This window comes from Culicoides brevitarsis, chromosome 1 (assembly GCF_036172545.1).
Source record: "Culicoides brevitarsis isolate CSIRO-B50_1 chromosome 1, AGI_CSIRO_Cbre_v1, whole genome shotgun sequence".
In the NCBI taxonomy this organism is placed as follows: Eukaryota; Metazoa; Arthropoda; class Insecta; order Diptera; family Ceratopogonidae; genus Culicoides; species Culicoides brevitarsis.
In genome coordinates this window covers 32,425,591-32,441,460 of record NC_087085.1, presented here as the reverse complement: position 1 = coordinate 32,441,460, position 15,870 = coordinate 32,425,591, and the positions used below count along the sequence as shown (strand labels likewise).

Sequence of the window (15,870 nt, the reverse complement as noted above, 5' to 3'; positions counted from 1 at the left end):
TTGTATAAATTTAAGTCCTGGTTAAATAAAATATTTTATTTGTATTATGATGAATTAAAAGTAATTTACATCCAAATTTAAAATGTTAAGAATATTTGTCGTAAATTTTTAGAATTTTTTTTTATTATTTTTTTTTTCATTCAATAACCTTTTTTTGTTCAAACCTTCAACAAATTTCACACAAAACGAAGAAATGTGTATCGATATCCAGCAAAACATGAATAAACGATCGCAAAATCAACACAAAACCAACCTAAGTCTCATAATTTATTCCATCCGTTCAACAAGCAACGCCATATAAATCAATATTGTTCTAAGCAGTTTGTGCCGCCATGCCAAATCCATAACTAAAGCAGTCAGCACGCTACACAGGTCACATGATTTATTCTTGTGCAAAAACGTTCTTCGTCCTGCTTGCTGATTGATTGAAAGTTGATTAAATATTCTGCACAGTTGTCATTCGCTTGTCAATGCAAAATGTGCAGTTTTTCTCTCTCCTTGTCGGAATTCATCAAAAATTGAATGCACACATGGGACAGTCGGAAGCGGTAATTAAGACAAATTACGAGAAAAAAGCGTGGCGATTGATGGATTTTTCATTAAAAATTCGTTTTTAGAACAAATTTGGGACCGTTCAAAATCAAATAAGGTCAATTTCATACATTTTCATTTTCTCTCATAAATATTTAAACAAACTTCTAATCTCCTTTTCACCGCAAATACTGTACGATTTTCTTGTGGGTTATGTGCAACAGCGTCATAAGTGCACAAAAACTATTTTTACAACTAATCTACTAAACTAAAGTTTTGCTTGCTTGTGGCGAGTGAGCGAGTGGGAGCCAACGAAGAGAGCATTAATTTAAGGTTTACCATGTGAAAATTGCCTGCAATATTTTGTTTATGGCTTATGATGCTATCAAGTGCAGTATTTTTCGCACAAAAAATTAATATGAATAAAATTCATGCTTCAATGGTTCGTGCGGAAAGAAATTTTATCATCTCTAAATGCTTTTGGCTTGTAATAAAAATTATTTTTTGTGCCATGAAAAAGCGAGTCGAGAAAAGTTTCCGACAAAAATGGTGAAATGCCCATTCTTTGTGCTCCACATTTCATATTTTTAACTCGCCATAAACGAGGAAACGTTCTTTTGTTGGGAAAAAGTTCGGAAAACCAGAGAGAAAAAACATTAATGGAAGGCTTGTGTTATGCTCGAAAAGCAACTTGCATAAAAAACTTTTTTTAATGTGATTTGAAATAAGCGAATGAACATGAATGAGATGAATTCAAAGTGATGATTATATTATAGGTACTAAAAAGGATGAAGAACATTTGTAGCCGACTAGAGATTAAATTAAGTTTGTAGGAATAATACGGCGACTTATGACGATTTTTGAACAAAAGTTGGAAAGTTTGTTATTAGTTGTTAAGAAAGAGGAGTTAAATTCGGTCATAGAGGGAAATTTTATTAAATTTTCAGAGAATTAAATTAAAATTTCGTAGATTTTAAAGGTGAACAAATTACATAATTTTAGTATTTTTAAACAGCTTAAGGCTAACAAGTAATTTTTATGAAAAAATAGATAAAGATTTGTTTAATTAAAAAAAAACAATAAAAAAATCATAAAAGTTTAACTAAATTTAAAAAAAAAATATTGATTATTTTTAAATAAAAAAAGGTAATAAGACTAATTTAAAGAAGATAATTTTTTTTAAGTTCAAGAATTTTTTTTCTATATTTTTTAGAACATACTTGAAAAATTATAAAATTTTAAATATCAAAAATAATTATTTAAATTATTAATAATTTATTTAAAATAATTTTTTTGTCTCAAAATAATTTTTTTTGCTAAAAGAAAAATAATATTCAGTATAATTTTTGAAGGAAATCAGTTAAAATAATTTATTTAAAAATTAATTTTATGAATTAAAATAATTTTTTTATTAATTTTTATTAAATTTATTTTAAATAATTTTTTTTATTTAATTATTAATTTTTATGAAAATTAAATTAAATTAAAAAAAAAAATAATTTTTAATTTTAATTAAATTTATCATACTAAAAAAATATAAAAATATGCATAAAAATTATTTTTTTTTTATTTTATTTAATGTTTTTAATTCTCTTGTTTTATTAAAATATTTATTATTTAATGAATCTAACATTAATTTTTTTAAAATTAAAATAAAAAAAATTCAGATTTTCTTAAAAATTTATAAAATAAAAAAATGAATTTTACTAAAAAAAATACTTTTTTTGATCTCAAAAATTTAGAATCTCTTTAATTTAAAAAAAAAAACTTTTTAAAGCAAAAATCCTTTTCCAATTCCACATAAAAGCATTAAAAACTATCAAATTTAAAACCAAAAAGCACATGCATTGTGTCTATCTAGCGGTGCAGCAAGTGTAACAAATACAGAAAAAGGAATTAAAAGTTATACCTGCTAATTTTAGTTTTTTTTTATTGTAAAGCACAGGTGTGTGGCACGGCTTTTTATTTACTGGAAGAAGTGTGAGTTTTTGTGTGTGGGATGTATGAGTGCGACTTAAAGTTAGCTTTGTGAATGAAATTCGCAACACATTGTATTTACATTAAAACTTTATTTCATTTTATTTATCTTGTTTTCGATGTTTGTTAATGTTTCGTTATTATTGTCTTGCAAAACTTTTGCGGCAATAAAATAAAATTAATTCAAAAATCTCTCATTTTGGAGTTTTTTCATGTGCATTTCGGATGACGTAGAGACAAATGTGACCCAAATTTATTTATTATTCAATTATAATATCGCTTCATCCTTAAATACATGAAGATATACGTGAAACGAGGGAGAGAGAATTTTTGGCTGGATTATGTGAGATTTATTGGTACGTGTTCAACTAAAATAATGCAAAAATTGGTTTTGTATATTTTTAGTGTATTTTTTTTTTTTGAAAACTTCTTGTCTGGATAAACAACACGGCACTACTACAATACAATAACGGGTAATAAAAAACGAGAAAACTGCAGTGCGAGTTGCAGCTTCAATGGATTTTTCGAGTAAACTGAACGTAAGGCCGTTCAAAAAGCGGGGGATGCACACAACTTTGCAGCTTGTACAGGAAAATGTAGCGTAAAATAAAATAATAATAAAATAGGTCTGTTGTCTGCTCTTTATGTTAACGTGGAGAAGAACGACCGTCATGAGAGCATTCGAGGATAGCGGGGAACGAAAATTGCATGAAAAAACGATCAACATGAGACACGTTTGCTCTAAAATGAAAAAGAGAAGAAGAGCGCTTTCCCACAAAAAAGCGACAAAAAAAATAAAATTTCATTAAAACAATTCCTTGTTGTGCGATCGTCGACGTTGTTCAAGGAAAGGAACTCAAACAGCTGTTTTCTGTATGGGAAATGTACAATATGCTCGTGAGTTCTGTGAGTAATTTTATGAGAGAAATCTGATTTTTGTTGTTTTTTTAACACAATTTTATTTTAATATTTTTCTATAAAATAAAAATACGTCGAGGAAAATCGGGAGGAGAGAAAAATCTGCAAAGTTCTTGAATTAATGATCCACATTTTTTTGCTTATATGGAAATTTATTAAAATATTATGCAATTAAAAAAAACTGCATTTGTATTATGTTAAAATTTTTCTCCTGTTTCATGATTTATTTAAATATTATTAAAAATTATTTTTAATATTTCTTCAAAAAAAAATAAAAAAAAAAAAAAAAAAAAAAAAAAAAAAAATCAAATTAAAAATATTATTTAATTAAAATATTGTAAATTACTTAAAATTTAAAATTAATTTAAAATTTTCTATTTTTTTTAATTAAAAAAAATATTAAATAATATTAAAATAATATAAAAAATGGAAATAAATAAATTTTGAATGTTAATAATATTGTTAAATTAATTAAATTACAATATTTAAAAATATTATTTAAAATGTTAAATATTTATTATATTTTATTAATTAATTAATTAAAATATAAAAAAATATTAAAGTATTTAAAATTCTATTTTTAATTTTTTTTTAACACAATTAAAAATAATAAAAATTAAAAATATTTTTTTTTATTTTTTAAAAAATATAAATAAATTTAGTACCTAATAATAAAATAAAAAAAATGTTAAAAAAATATTTTTCTGTCATTTCATCCAACTACGAAAAATATTATTTTTGTGCTTATTTTTGGCAAACATACACGCAAATATAATTTTATTTTTTATAATGTTTGTGTTATATTCGCCCCCTATCCTACACACCACTCTGATATCTGCAGTGCGGTAAAGTCGAAGCAGTCGACGTACATACGGCGACGTACGGAAAAAAGGTACAACGGCAATCATTTTAACATCATTTCATGTACGGAAGGTCTGTGTCTGAACTGAAAATATGAACCCAAAAAGCAAGAAAAACAGACAAAATTTTAATATGTGATCGGGATTTTTGCCTGATTTTTGTGGAAACTTCCACATGGCGATCGATAAAAAGACCATCAAAGTTCAAGGCTCCTTTTGCACGCACACACATACAAGTTTTTCGTGCCAATTATTGTACAATGGAGCTTTTGTTTGGCGTAAATTAGGTTAATGTGCGGGTTTTTATTCATCTTTTTTTTTATTTCGGATGAAAAAAAATATTTTTGGGATCATATCATCAGCAAGAAATATTGAAGTAAGGGATGTGATGAAAAAAAAACACGTTCGACACACTTTTGTAGAGAAAGAAGTAACATGACATGAAATAATAATACCGGTTCGCTTATGGTATCGATGCGAGAAAAAAGAGTTAGGGCGAGAGTAGTTGTAGTAGTATGGAAATGAGGAGCCATGCATCATTCATTGAAAATAAATTGAGCTTGTCATAATTTAGGAGAATTTCTCCCCGAACATTATTATTTTATTTTTTTTTCTTTGTAGATGTTGGAGTTTATGTTCAGAGAAGAGAAAATGAGAGAAAAGTAGGGGAATTCTTTGTTTTTCTTTGAAAATGGAGACGACTGGTTTTTTACTCAATATGGTAAATTTTTATTTATTTTTTTTATGAGAGAAATTTTTTAAAAAAAAATATTTTTTTTAAAAATATAAAAAATAATTTTTTTTTTAATTTTTAAAAAATTAATTTTTAATTTTAAGCTGGACTGAGGGTTAACTATTTTTTAGTTCCTCAACTATTCGCCGGTAGAGCAACTAAATATTTAACAAACTATTCAAAAAAGCAAAAGAGAGGAATTTTCCGAGCATGCGTCTTCCATGGAGAGAGAAACGTGTCTTGGCGAGAGCCATAAAAGAAAAGAAAATCTCCGCTATTCCTCAATTTTATGTTTGCTTATCAATTTATTCTAATCATGACTCACAAACATGCCAAACGCACCGTTGTACATAAATCGAACTCTGACCTCGAATACGAAGAAAAACGAACGAGAGAAGAAGAAGAAGACACAAAAAAAAATACGAAGAGGTGTAACGAACGTGGTTTTTCGTTAGATAAACAATTTTTTTCTGTTTACGAAAGGTGAATGAGTGTGGGAAAAAAAGTTTGTTGAAACGTTTTTTTTTTTTAATTGAAGTGAGCCAATTTTCGACAATCATCGTCAACGTGGAAAAGAATGACGATGACAAGGCTAATGACGCGTAAACTTATGATTGGACTTACGTGAGACGTTGCAAGCCGTCTGTTTGTGAGGCGGAACGTGGCATTGATTGATCGCTCTCGGTTGAGTCGTCTCGCGGGCGACTCGGATCAAAATGCCCGCCTGGCTTGATAGTTGGCTGCAACGTTAAGTGGATGCCCTTTGGGGATGGTGTCTGACTTTTTTGTTGCTCCTGTAAAAATAAAAAAAGAAAAAAAAGTTAAAGCTGACTTATTGATTGTTTTTCACTTCTTTGAGTAAATTGAAGAAGAAGAAAAAAGTCGTAAAAACGAATGAAACGAAAAAAAGTACTCGATTTCTTCCAACTGTAAGTTTTTCGTTTTTTTTTTGTCATTGCAAATACACCGCTCACAAAGTTGTGCAATCAATTTCTATTCATTAAAATAACTACTCAATGGCTTGTCAATTGCCATAAAAGAAGATGAAATCGATAGCTGTCATATGGTGATCCGTAAAAAGGTATATTGAGGTTGGTGCGATGATGGAAAATGTTTTACGTGAGGTTTTTAGAGCATTCAGTCGCATAAAAGAGCTTTGTATTGCGATTTTTTGCTGAATTGAGGATTTTTTTACGAGAGCAAATTCGTCTCAAAGCCATAAATTACGTAAATGACATAAACATTTGGGCTAATGGCTCTCGATTTTTATCAGATTTTTGAAAAAAACGACAATTTCAGTCTGTTTTTGTGTTTGTCATATTAGCACAGTGGGGAAAATTTTAAAGTTAATGTCCAAAAATTATTTTTCAAGTTAAAATTTTTACAAAAAAAAAAAAAAAAAAAAAAATAAAAATGAACATAAAGTTTTTTTTTGTTTTTTTTAAAATTTTTTTTGTCTGCTTAATTAATTAACAAATTTAATTAATCTAAAATAAAATAAATTAAATTACTTTTTTTTTAAATTTAAATAAAATTATATTATTATTTATTATCAAATTGATCAAATTTAAAAAAATAATTTTAAATTTTTAAATAATTTTAATTAAATTAAATTAATTTTAAATTCATTTCAATTAATAATATTAATTTAATTATTTAAAAAAAAAAAAATTAAAAAATTTCAAAATTATTATTTAATTATTTTAAATTAATAATTAAAAATTAATTAAATAATAAAAAAATAATTAAAATTTTATTTATTTAATATTTTAAAAAATTAAAAAAAAAAATAATAAATTAAAAAAAGCAAAAATTCGTGTATAAAAAAATATTAAAAATAATTATTTTTTTACACAAAATAATTCAGCTTAATTTCAAAAATTGAAATAAATGAACTTTTAATCCATCAGCGGAAGTCCAAAATGCAAAAACATTTCCCATCATCGTCACAACTTTATATAAAATTTCATTCTTCTCTTCCTCTCGTCATAAACATCAATACTTTTACATCCGTTAGAGAAATATCCTGACATTTATACGATAACTCTAATAAAAAGGTAAACAGCAATCAATGACGAGGAAGTAAAGCAAAGCAAAGAAAAAAAACATTATTAATTTAATTAACGTTCTCTCGTTTCACTTATAGTGCCTGCGTAACATAGATTACCTGTAACACATTCTGTAACATTCCGTCTTTTATCATCGTGTCACTGCTTGTCGTCGTTGACGCCGATTGCTGTTGTTGTTGATACGCCACTTCAATTACTGTCGATGACGTTGACACGCCGTCGGTACTTTTGCGTTTTTCCGTTATTTTTAGCGGGCCACTCGTACTTGTCGACGTACTGCCGCTTCCGCTACTCGAACTTTTGCCATCGCTAATTTGTCGCTCGAAGGATTCGCGTTGCGAGATGCTGATGATGGGTTGCGTGACATTATTTGGCGCCGTGTTTTCTTCCGTTATCGATGTTTGTTGCAGTTGCGAATGATGATGAAGTTGCTGTTGTTGCGTTATTTTTGCCTGGCGTTCGCGTTCTTGGGCACGTCGTTGCGACAGCAGTTCAACGTCCAGTTTATGAACTTCACGTGCTTCTCGCTGAAAAAAAAAATAAGAAAAATAAGAATTAGATGGAAAATCGACATTAATGACTCATTTCAACGCAAAAAGTACAAATGTGATAATTTATGGAGCGTCAAACTGTTTGAAATTATGTTTATTTGCTTAACCTGATTCATCATCTCGATTTTTTTTGTATATTTTTGTTAAGAACTCATCTGGATTTAAGGCGGGAAGAAAAATAAATTGAAATTTCTTTATTTTTCTTCATTTCTCGCAAGAAACCCGAGAGTCACGACACTAATTTGAAGGTAATTGCTATTATGCTTCGCTGCTGACTGGCATAAAACGTTTAATTTCGTGCCTCATACACTTCAGAAAGGCATAAATCTGCCGTATGAGCAATAAAACAAAAGATCGTGTGACCTACGTTCCCTTTTTACAGCTGCAAAAAAAAATGTTGGGAAAGGTCGACACGAAAACGGAATGAAATAAAATTCGCTCAATTTAAGACGCTTGTCAAAAAAGGCATAAATCCGTTTTTTTTTCCGAAAAACTCTTCCATTTAAAATTTCGCAAATTGCCGATTTTCGTTCGACTGTAATGAAAATTGATTCACATTCGGTCAAGCATGAGTCCTCCTGTGACTTGTCAATTATTATTATGTCTTGAATTCACAGAGGTGCAAATAAATACATGAAAGGACAACAAACAATGGATCGAACGGAACAAAACAATCAATTCGTTCGAGTCAATTGAGTTGCTAATGAAATGTGTAACGTTTCTCGTGTTTTAAAACAACAAAACTTTTTTTTTTTAAATGATTCTTTCAACTTTTTTTTTTGCTGTTCCATAATTGTCACATTAAATCGTTCTCGATTGTTCAGAAAATTATCGATATCATTATGATAAAAAATTACTCCATTTTTCCAATGAAACCATAAAAACGGATAATTCAGAGACGGTACTCGATGCCGCGCACCGTGAATCAATCAAAGTTCTATTATTGTAATAAAATAAATTTCATTGCACGGATAAATTTCACGGGAGAAAAAAAAGTTATATTTTATGAAAAGTGCTGTTCATTCATCATCCTCGATATAAATCGATTCAATGCAATTTTTCATCCTTTCATTTAATTTTTCTTTTTAAAAAGTTTGAACAAAAAAAAAATATAGAAAAAACTTTGTGCAATATCCGATTTCTGTCATTCTCATTTGCGTGACAATTAATTTGTTTTACTTCGATTTTTTTTAATGAGAAATTTTTTAAAAATACATTCATTTAAAATATTGATTTTTGTTCAAATAATTTTTATTTGTAATTTATTTTTTTTAATAATTTTTTATTTATTTATTTTTTTTATTATATTTTTTAAATAATTTTTTTAAATATATTTTTAAATGTTTTTTTTTATTTTTTTTTCAATAAAAATATTATTTTCAAATAAAAATTAAAAAAACTCTCGTATAAACTCAATTTTTTTTTTTAATTTAAAAAAAAACTTTGATTTGTAATTTATTTTTAAATAAATATTTTTTATATTTTTTTCTTTCAAAATTCTATCAAATAATTTTCAAATTTATGTATAAACTCGAATTTTGATCGATACTTTTGATCAAATAATTTTGATTTGTAATTTATATTTTTAATATTTTTTTATTTATTTATTTTTTTTTTATTTTTTTTTTAAATAATTTTTTGAATATATTTTTTGAATATTTTTTTTTATTATTTTTTCTTTCAAAAAAAAAAAAAAAAAAATTAAAAAAAACTCTCGTATAAACTCAATTTGTTTTTTAATTTTAAAAAAAAACTTTGATATGTAATTTATTTTTAAATAATTTTTATTTTATAAAATATAAAATAATATTCAAATAAAAATTAGAAAATTTTTCACGTATAAATTCGATTATTCATTAAATTTTTTGTTTTTTTTTCATTTTTAATAAATTTTTTTTTCGATTATTTATTTAATATTTTTTTGTTTTTCTTTTTTTATCTATATAAAATTATTTAAAAAAATTAAAAGTTTTTTACGTAAAAAATAGTTGAACATTGAAAACTTTTCTTAATTTAATTAAAACTTTAAATTTCATCGAATATTTTAAATTTTCTTTATTTTTGAAAATGAAATCTTGTGACCTGATTTTTTTCAAGACAATCCTTTTTCTATTTCTTGTGTGCTTTTTCCTTAATGGAATCCTTGGGAAATCACAAAAAAAAATCGAGATTCTCTTTGTTGTCTGAGATTTAAAAATATTCAACAATCTTTTTCACTCTATTGAACCAGATATTAAAATCTATTGTTGGTTTTCTTTTAAAAAATTGAAAAAATCTATTTTAAATAACAAACACTGAAGAAAATTGATATTTTTTGTTGTAGTTTCTCTTCTTCATTCAAGAAAAAAGAAAAAGCAAATAAATTTTATCTTTAACACTTTTTTTTTGTATTTCCATTTTTTATTGTTTTCGTTGTCTTCTCGAGATTTTCCTCACTTTTTTTTATTTTTTCAGGTATTCCATTAAAAATTAAGTTTGTTTGTTCGAAAGTTTTTCAACTTTGGAGCAACTTTTTTCCTACGCAGCTCAGAAATTTTTCTCGAACATTCACAATAGTTTCCGCTAATTTAACTTTTAATTTTCTTTCCTTTTTCCGCAAGATAACGGAATTAAAAATAAATGTCGCAAGAAGAAAAAAACTTACTTTTGTGATGGCAGCGTCAATTTCCATGTGCTTTTGTTGTTCCTTCTCTCGCGTTTCCTTCGTTTGGCGTTCTTTTTGTTTTTCCTCGTCTGTTTGCGGCGGCTTGTCTGCGAAAGTTTCATGGGAAGAGAAGAAAAAGCGAGAAAATAAGAAAAATTGAAATTGTAATAAATGAAATTAATGTAATTGTTATGATTATGTTTGTTGCGTGGTTGCGGTGCTGGCGACTAAGTATAATTGGCCCGTTATTTTTTTTTTGTGTTTTTGCTAAAATATTTACAACACAGAGCAATTTTTGTATTTACAGACAGCAATATGCAATAATGACTAAAAATGTATGAACAAAAATATGAAACAAAAGAAAGCCTTTAATATCATTTATATTTTTTTTTTCGTAAATATAAATGCCACGAACGTCGTCTTTTGTCGTTCCGAATGGCATGTCTGACATTAAATGAACATTAAATTAACGTATTTACACACACAAACACACACGCAGACACAAGAAACATGATTGTGCCTTAAAACGATGATGGTTTACTTTGAGGTTTTTGAACTTTTACGTTTCAATTTGTTTCCTTCCTCCTTGATGATGATGATGACTTTTTATTTCGTTAAATAATTTTTGTGAAATTATTTGCCATGCGAAACCTTTGTACAGTAATGCAAGAAATGAAATAAAAGCACGGAGCAAAAAAAAAATGGAAAGCGTGATAAATTCTTCAGGATGAACGGAGGACGTTAAAATTATTCTAGTCACAAATCACTTGGATTTTCTTCAATTTTTTCTTTCTTCGTCGAAATGCCTCTTGGAATTTTCTTTTAACACGTCATTTTGGATCAAGGACGACTTTTGTCTTTAATTTGTCTTGTTTTTTTTGGGATTTGATATTTGGTTGGATTTTGTATTTTTAAATAGAGAAAGGTCAGTAAGAAAGATTTTGTGGAAAAAATTGACAATTTGAAGGTTTTGTAATTAATCTCCAAAATTGAATTTTCACAAAAAATTGCATTTTTTAATATATTTGTTAAGTTTCTGATACTTTTTATGTTTTTAAAATGAATTAAGGCGACGCCTTAAATTTTTAAATTAATGAAATTTTTATGAGAATTTGAAAAAATAATTAATTTTGTTACTTTTAAACTATTTGTAGTAAAATCAAATAAAATATTCGTTAGTTGTCTCAAAATATTTTCAAATTTAAAATTTTTTAATCATAAAAAAGTCATTGCCTTACATGATATAAAATTTCACAGAATTCGGAAAATTAGGTAAATTGTTTTTTTTTTTTTAATTTTAAGCTTTTTGTAACAAAATCAACTCTTTTAATAAAACTACTTATGTTACAATATGATCATGTTGCATTTTTTGAAAAAAGAAATTTTTTGACTTTGAAAAAAGTCTTCGCCTTAAATTAAAATTTTACTAAAATAAAGATTTGAATTGATTGATATTTTTAAACTTTGTATAGTAAAATATATTAAAAATACTCGTTTATTATGTAAAAATATTGTCGAGATACAAGTTTTCGTAATATTCAATCTTCAAAAAAGGCGTCGCCTTAAATATTTTAAAAATACATATAATTAAAAATTATTTTTCTTATTTATTTTTTTTATATTTTGTTAGTTAAATAAACTAAATATATTCGTTCATTATATGAAAATATCGTAAAATTTTCTTCTATTTACATTTGTTTGAAAAAAGTCGTCGCCTTAAATATTTTAAAAGTTCACAAATAATTTTATCTTACTAAATTTTCCTACAGCTATTAATTCGCACACCCTTTAAACTAGTTGCTCGTCCCTTTCAATATTTATTTACCTTCATTGAGAAAGGTACCATTTATTGGATTACAAGTTTAACACCCTGCGTCAAAATATACCAAAAACATTTTTATTTTGGAAAGTTTCGATTTTCCGTTCAATTTTTTAAAGATTTTTTTTTGTCAAGTCCTCTCACGCCTTTGAACATGCATAAAATATTCATGAAGAAGACACTTTTTTTGTCTTTGAGGTTGATATCTTTGACGAGCAGAACAAGATGTTGGTCGTTGTTTGTCGTTTGTATGCTAAATGTGGGTTAAATGTGATTTGAAACTTTGATACAATGATAAAAAAAACAAGTCAAACAAAAAAAAAATTGTGATGCACGAGTCGTTTCGCTTTTATCTGCCATTTAAAGATAAACCCCTTTTAAATTTGGGTCGAATTTTATGATAAAAGTTCCATTCCACTTCACAAAGAGAATATTCTCAAAAAAAATGTTTGCATGTAAGTATTTACAAAAAATGTAATGTGCAGAAGAGACGCGCCTCCAGTTTCTTCAATTTAATACATTACATTAGAGATAATGGCTTTGATGAAATAATGAAAGAGAAATATATTTAGTTAGCGCAAGGAAGCGTGATTGTTGTAAAATTACACAAGAGCAATAGAGAGAGGAGAAGAGGAAGATATCGTATGCAAATTACAGTAAATGTTTAATGTTACATGGTAATGAACACCATGCAAACATCCAAAACAGACAACAACACCAGATGATGAGAAAAATTTAGATATAGAGACTTGACGTCGTCAACGATGCAAGAGACGTCCTCCCATTTGCATAAAAATGATTAACGTTCTTTGTCTTTTTCAGCAAAAAATTGAGAAAAATGATGAAAATAGGACAGTTAGTTAGAAAAGACACATAAAAAGTAACTTGCAAAAATAACAACATTAACGCAGAGACGCAAATTTAGCAAAACAAGCAATTAAAGCGAAGAAATTTCCCGTCATAACAACTACACAAAAATGACGGCACTTTCGGTAATTGTTATTACTGCTGAAATCTCTCGCTTTAGAAGATAGTTTTGCACTGCGAAGTTTATTTTTATTATATTGCGCGGGAATTGGGGAACATTTAATTTAAAAATTCACCAAAAACCCATGTTATTCACATAAAAAAATTCATTCTCGATTTTTTTGCACAACGTGGTTTCTTCGTCCAGAAGAATTTTTTACTTACGATGTTCATGTGGAGGCATCAATGGACGTGAATGATCACCACCTAAAAATAATAGCAGGCGATTTTGGTTTAAAAAAAGAGTAAAAAGACAAAAAATTTCCGTTGTTAACATTTTTTCGTGTCTTTTGTTTGTTTTTTTTTAGCACAATTTGCCTCGCAGCCGACAAAAGCCTACTTTTTTACATTTCTTTTTTTTTTAATTATTTACATTTTTTGTTAAAAAAAATATTTTGTTTTAATTTATTTTTCATGAACTTACAGAGAGAGAGAAAAAAAAATAAAAATAAAAGAAAAGCAAAATCTATTTAGCTTTAGCTAGCGTTGTTGGCCCCTAAGAACATTTCAAGTCAACTACAAAGCGCATCTATATTTTTTTTGTTGTTGTTGTGTCAAAAGAAACTATCTCTTTTTTAATTAACTTTTCTACATTTTCAGAAATGAGATGAAGACTATTCGATGCAAAGAGAGATACTTACTTGCTGAGCTGCTTGATGACGTATGCGGATTTTGATACGAGAACCAAAAGTTGTGCGCCATGATTTTTAATTAAGATTTTCTGTAAAGAGAGAGAATAAATTGAGGAAAAAAGGATTAAAATTTTGCTTTGAAACTCAATGACAAAGAAAAGTTTTAAATTTCATTTTGTTCGTGAAATCGAGCGATATTTGAACATGATTAATGACACTTTTGCGAAAAAAAAAAGAATAAATTAATTGAGGAATGTTCAATCAGATTTTTTGAATACAAAAAAAAAACAAGAAAAAAAAGATTTTAAATTAAAAAACCATTTACGAAGAGAATTTGAAATAAAATAAAAATAAACAATGAAGCAACTTCCATTATGTACGCTTTTTTTATTCATTCACTTGTTTGAAGTTTGTTTATTTTTTTCGCTTGATTAAGTTCTTGTACGCGAACCAAACCATTGCCATTAGGCGAAACATTTTTTGCGCTGTTTTCATTTTTTTTCTCTTGATGACTTTGAAATAAAAATAAACAAAAAAAAAATGTTGGAGGAAATAAATCGAAATTGGAAACTTTTTTTTGTTGCACTGAAATCAAACTGAAATAATAATTATGATCAAGTGAATTCATAAATTGGACAATAATAATTGGTTTTACTTTGAAAAAATAAATATACATTTTTTGCTCTTTTTTTTTTAATAATGGGACACTATTTCATTGATGGATGGTGTTATAAAAAATATTTACGTGGACAAATATTTTTTTATTTTGCTCTGAATAATTAACATGGTTGGAAATATTTAATTTTTTATGATTTTTTATCATAAAAAATAATATTTTTTAATTGTATAAATCAATTTATTCTTCATTGAGTTTTAAAACTCCTCGGGATATTGTTTTTTTTTGCATCATAAATTTAAAAATAAAAAAAACGGAAAATCAACAAATTATATTTTTTGAAGAGTGTTACTTTTGTTTTGTTATAATGAAAAAAAAAAATAATTAATTATTTAATTAAATATTAAAATAATAAAAATTTTCAGCTAAAATTATATTTATTTAGAAATAATAAATGCATCTTTAATATTTTTTAAGTTTTTGGCTTAAAAATTTTAACAATTTTATTTTTTTTTTTGTAAATTTTGAAATCATTTTTATTATAAAATAAATAAAAACTATCGACTTAATTATTAAAATACTAAAAAATTTTTTGCTCAAAAAATTAAAATAAACAAAAATATTTTTTTACTTGAAAAATAAAAAAAAAATTCTTAAAATTTACTTTAATTAAAATTTAAGTTTTAAATTAAATTAAATAAAAATTAAAAAAAATAAAATAATTAATTTTTGAGGAATAAATATTTTAGTTATTTTTATGGTATTTGCATTGAGATGATAAAAAAATTCTTAAAATTTACTTTAATTTAAACCAAAAAAATTTCAAAATTTTTGAAAAGTATTTTTTTAGAAAAAAATTTTGAAAAAGAAAATTTAAAAAATTTACAAAAATTTAAAATTTAAATTGGGAAAAAAAAATATGAAAAAAGAAAAAAAAAAATGAAATTTTTAAATTGATTGGAAATTGAAATGATGATAAAAAAATGAAATTAAATTACTATTTCTTAAAAAAAAATAAAATAATTATAAAAATAAATAAATTTTGTATTCAAAATGCTCAAAAACTTATTTTTTTATTTTATTTTATTTTTTTTTATGAAAAATAGAAGTACCTCAAATAACTGTCTACTTTTTTTTATCGAGAAACATTTCAAACATTTATTTGATTTAAAAATCATATTTCATACTTCAAACAAAATTCAATTGAAATGCACAAAAGCAAGTAATAACAGTCGAGAGAAAACAAAAAATTTGCATTTTCTATTGGTTTATTTGTTAAATCTCATTGATTGATTTTTTTTCTGTTTCCTTTTTCAAAAATGCATACGTGATCTCTCTCCTGGACACGTACTTGCCAAATGATCTTTAAAGCAAGAAATTTTTCCGAATGCAAGCATAAAATTACTCATACAAAAGCGGGCGTCTTGATTGCTTTCCTAAAAATAAAAAAAGAAGAAACGAAGCAAAAATCTTCTTTTTTTCAAGCACTCTCGC

At 25.9% G+C, this 15,870-nt stretch overlaps 1 protein-coding gene across 1 annotated transcript in view; it reads right to left on the bottom strand.

The window, feature by feature from the left end:
- LOC134835454 (uncharacterized) overlaps window positions 1-13,849 on the bottom strand; it is a 35,241-nt gene extending 21,392 nt beyond the window's left edge. The window contains 5 exon segments of the mRNA XM_063850335.1: window positions 5,644-5,813; window positions 7,187-7,615; window positions 10,284-10,390; window positions 13,294-13,335; window positions 13,770-13,849. Coding sequence (XP_063706405.1) covers window positions 5,644-5,813; window positions 7,187-7,615; window positions 10,284-10,390; window positions 13,294-13,335; window positions 13,770-13,830 — 809 coding nt within the window. The 5' untranslated portion in view covers window positions 13,831-13,849.
- Window positions 13,850-15,870: the final 2,021 nt, after the last annotated feature.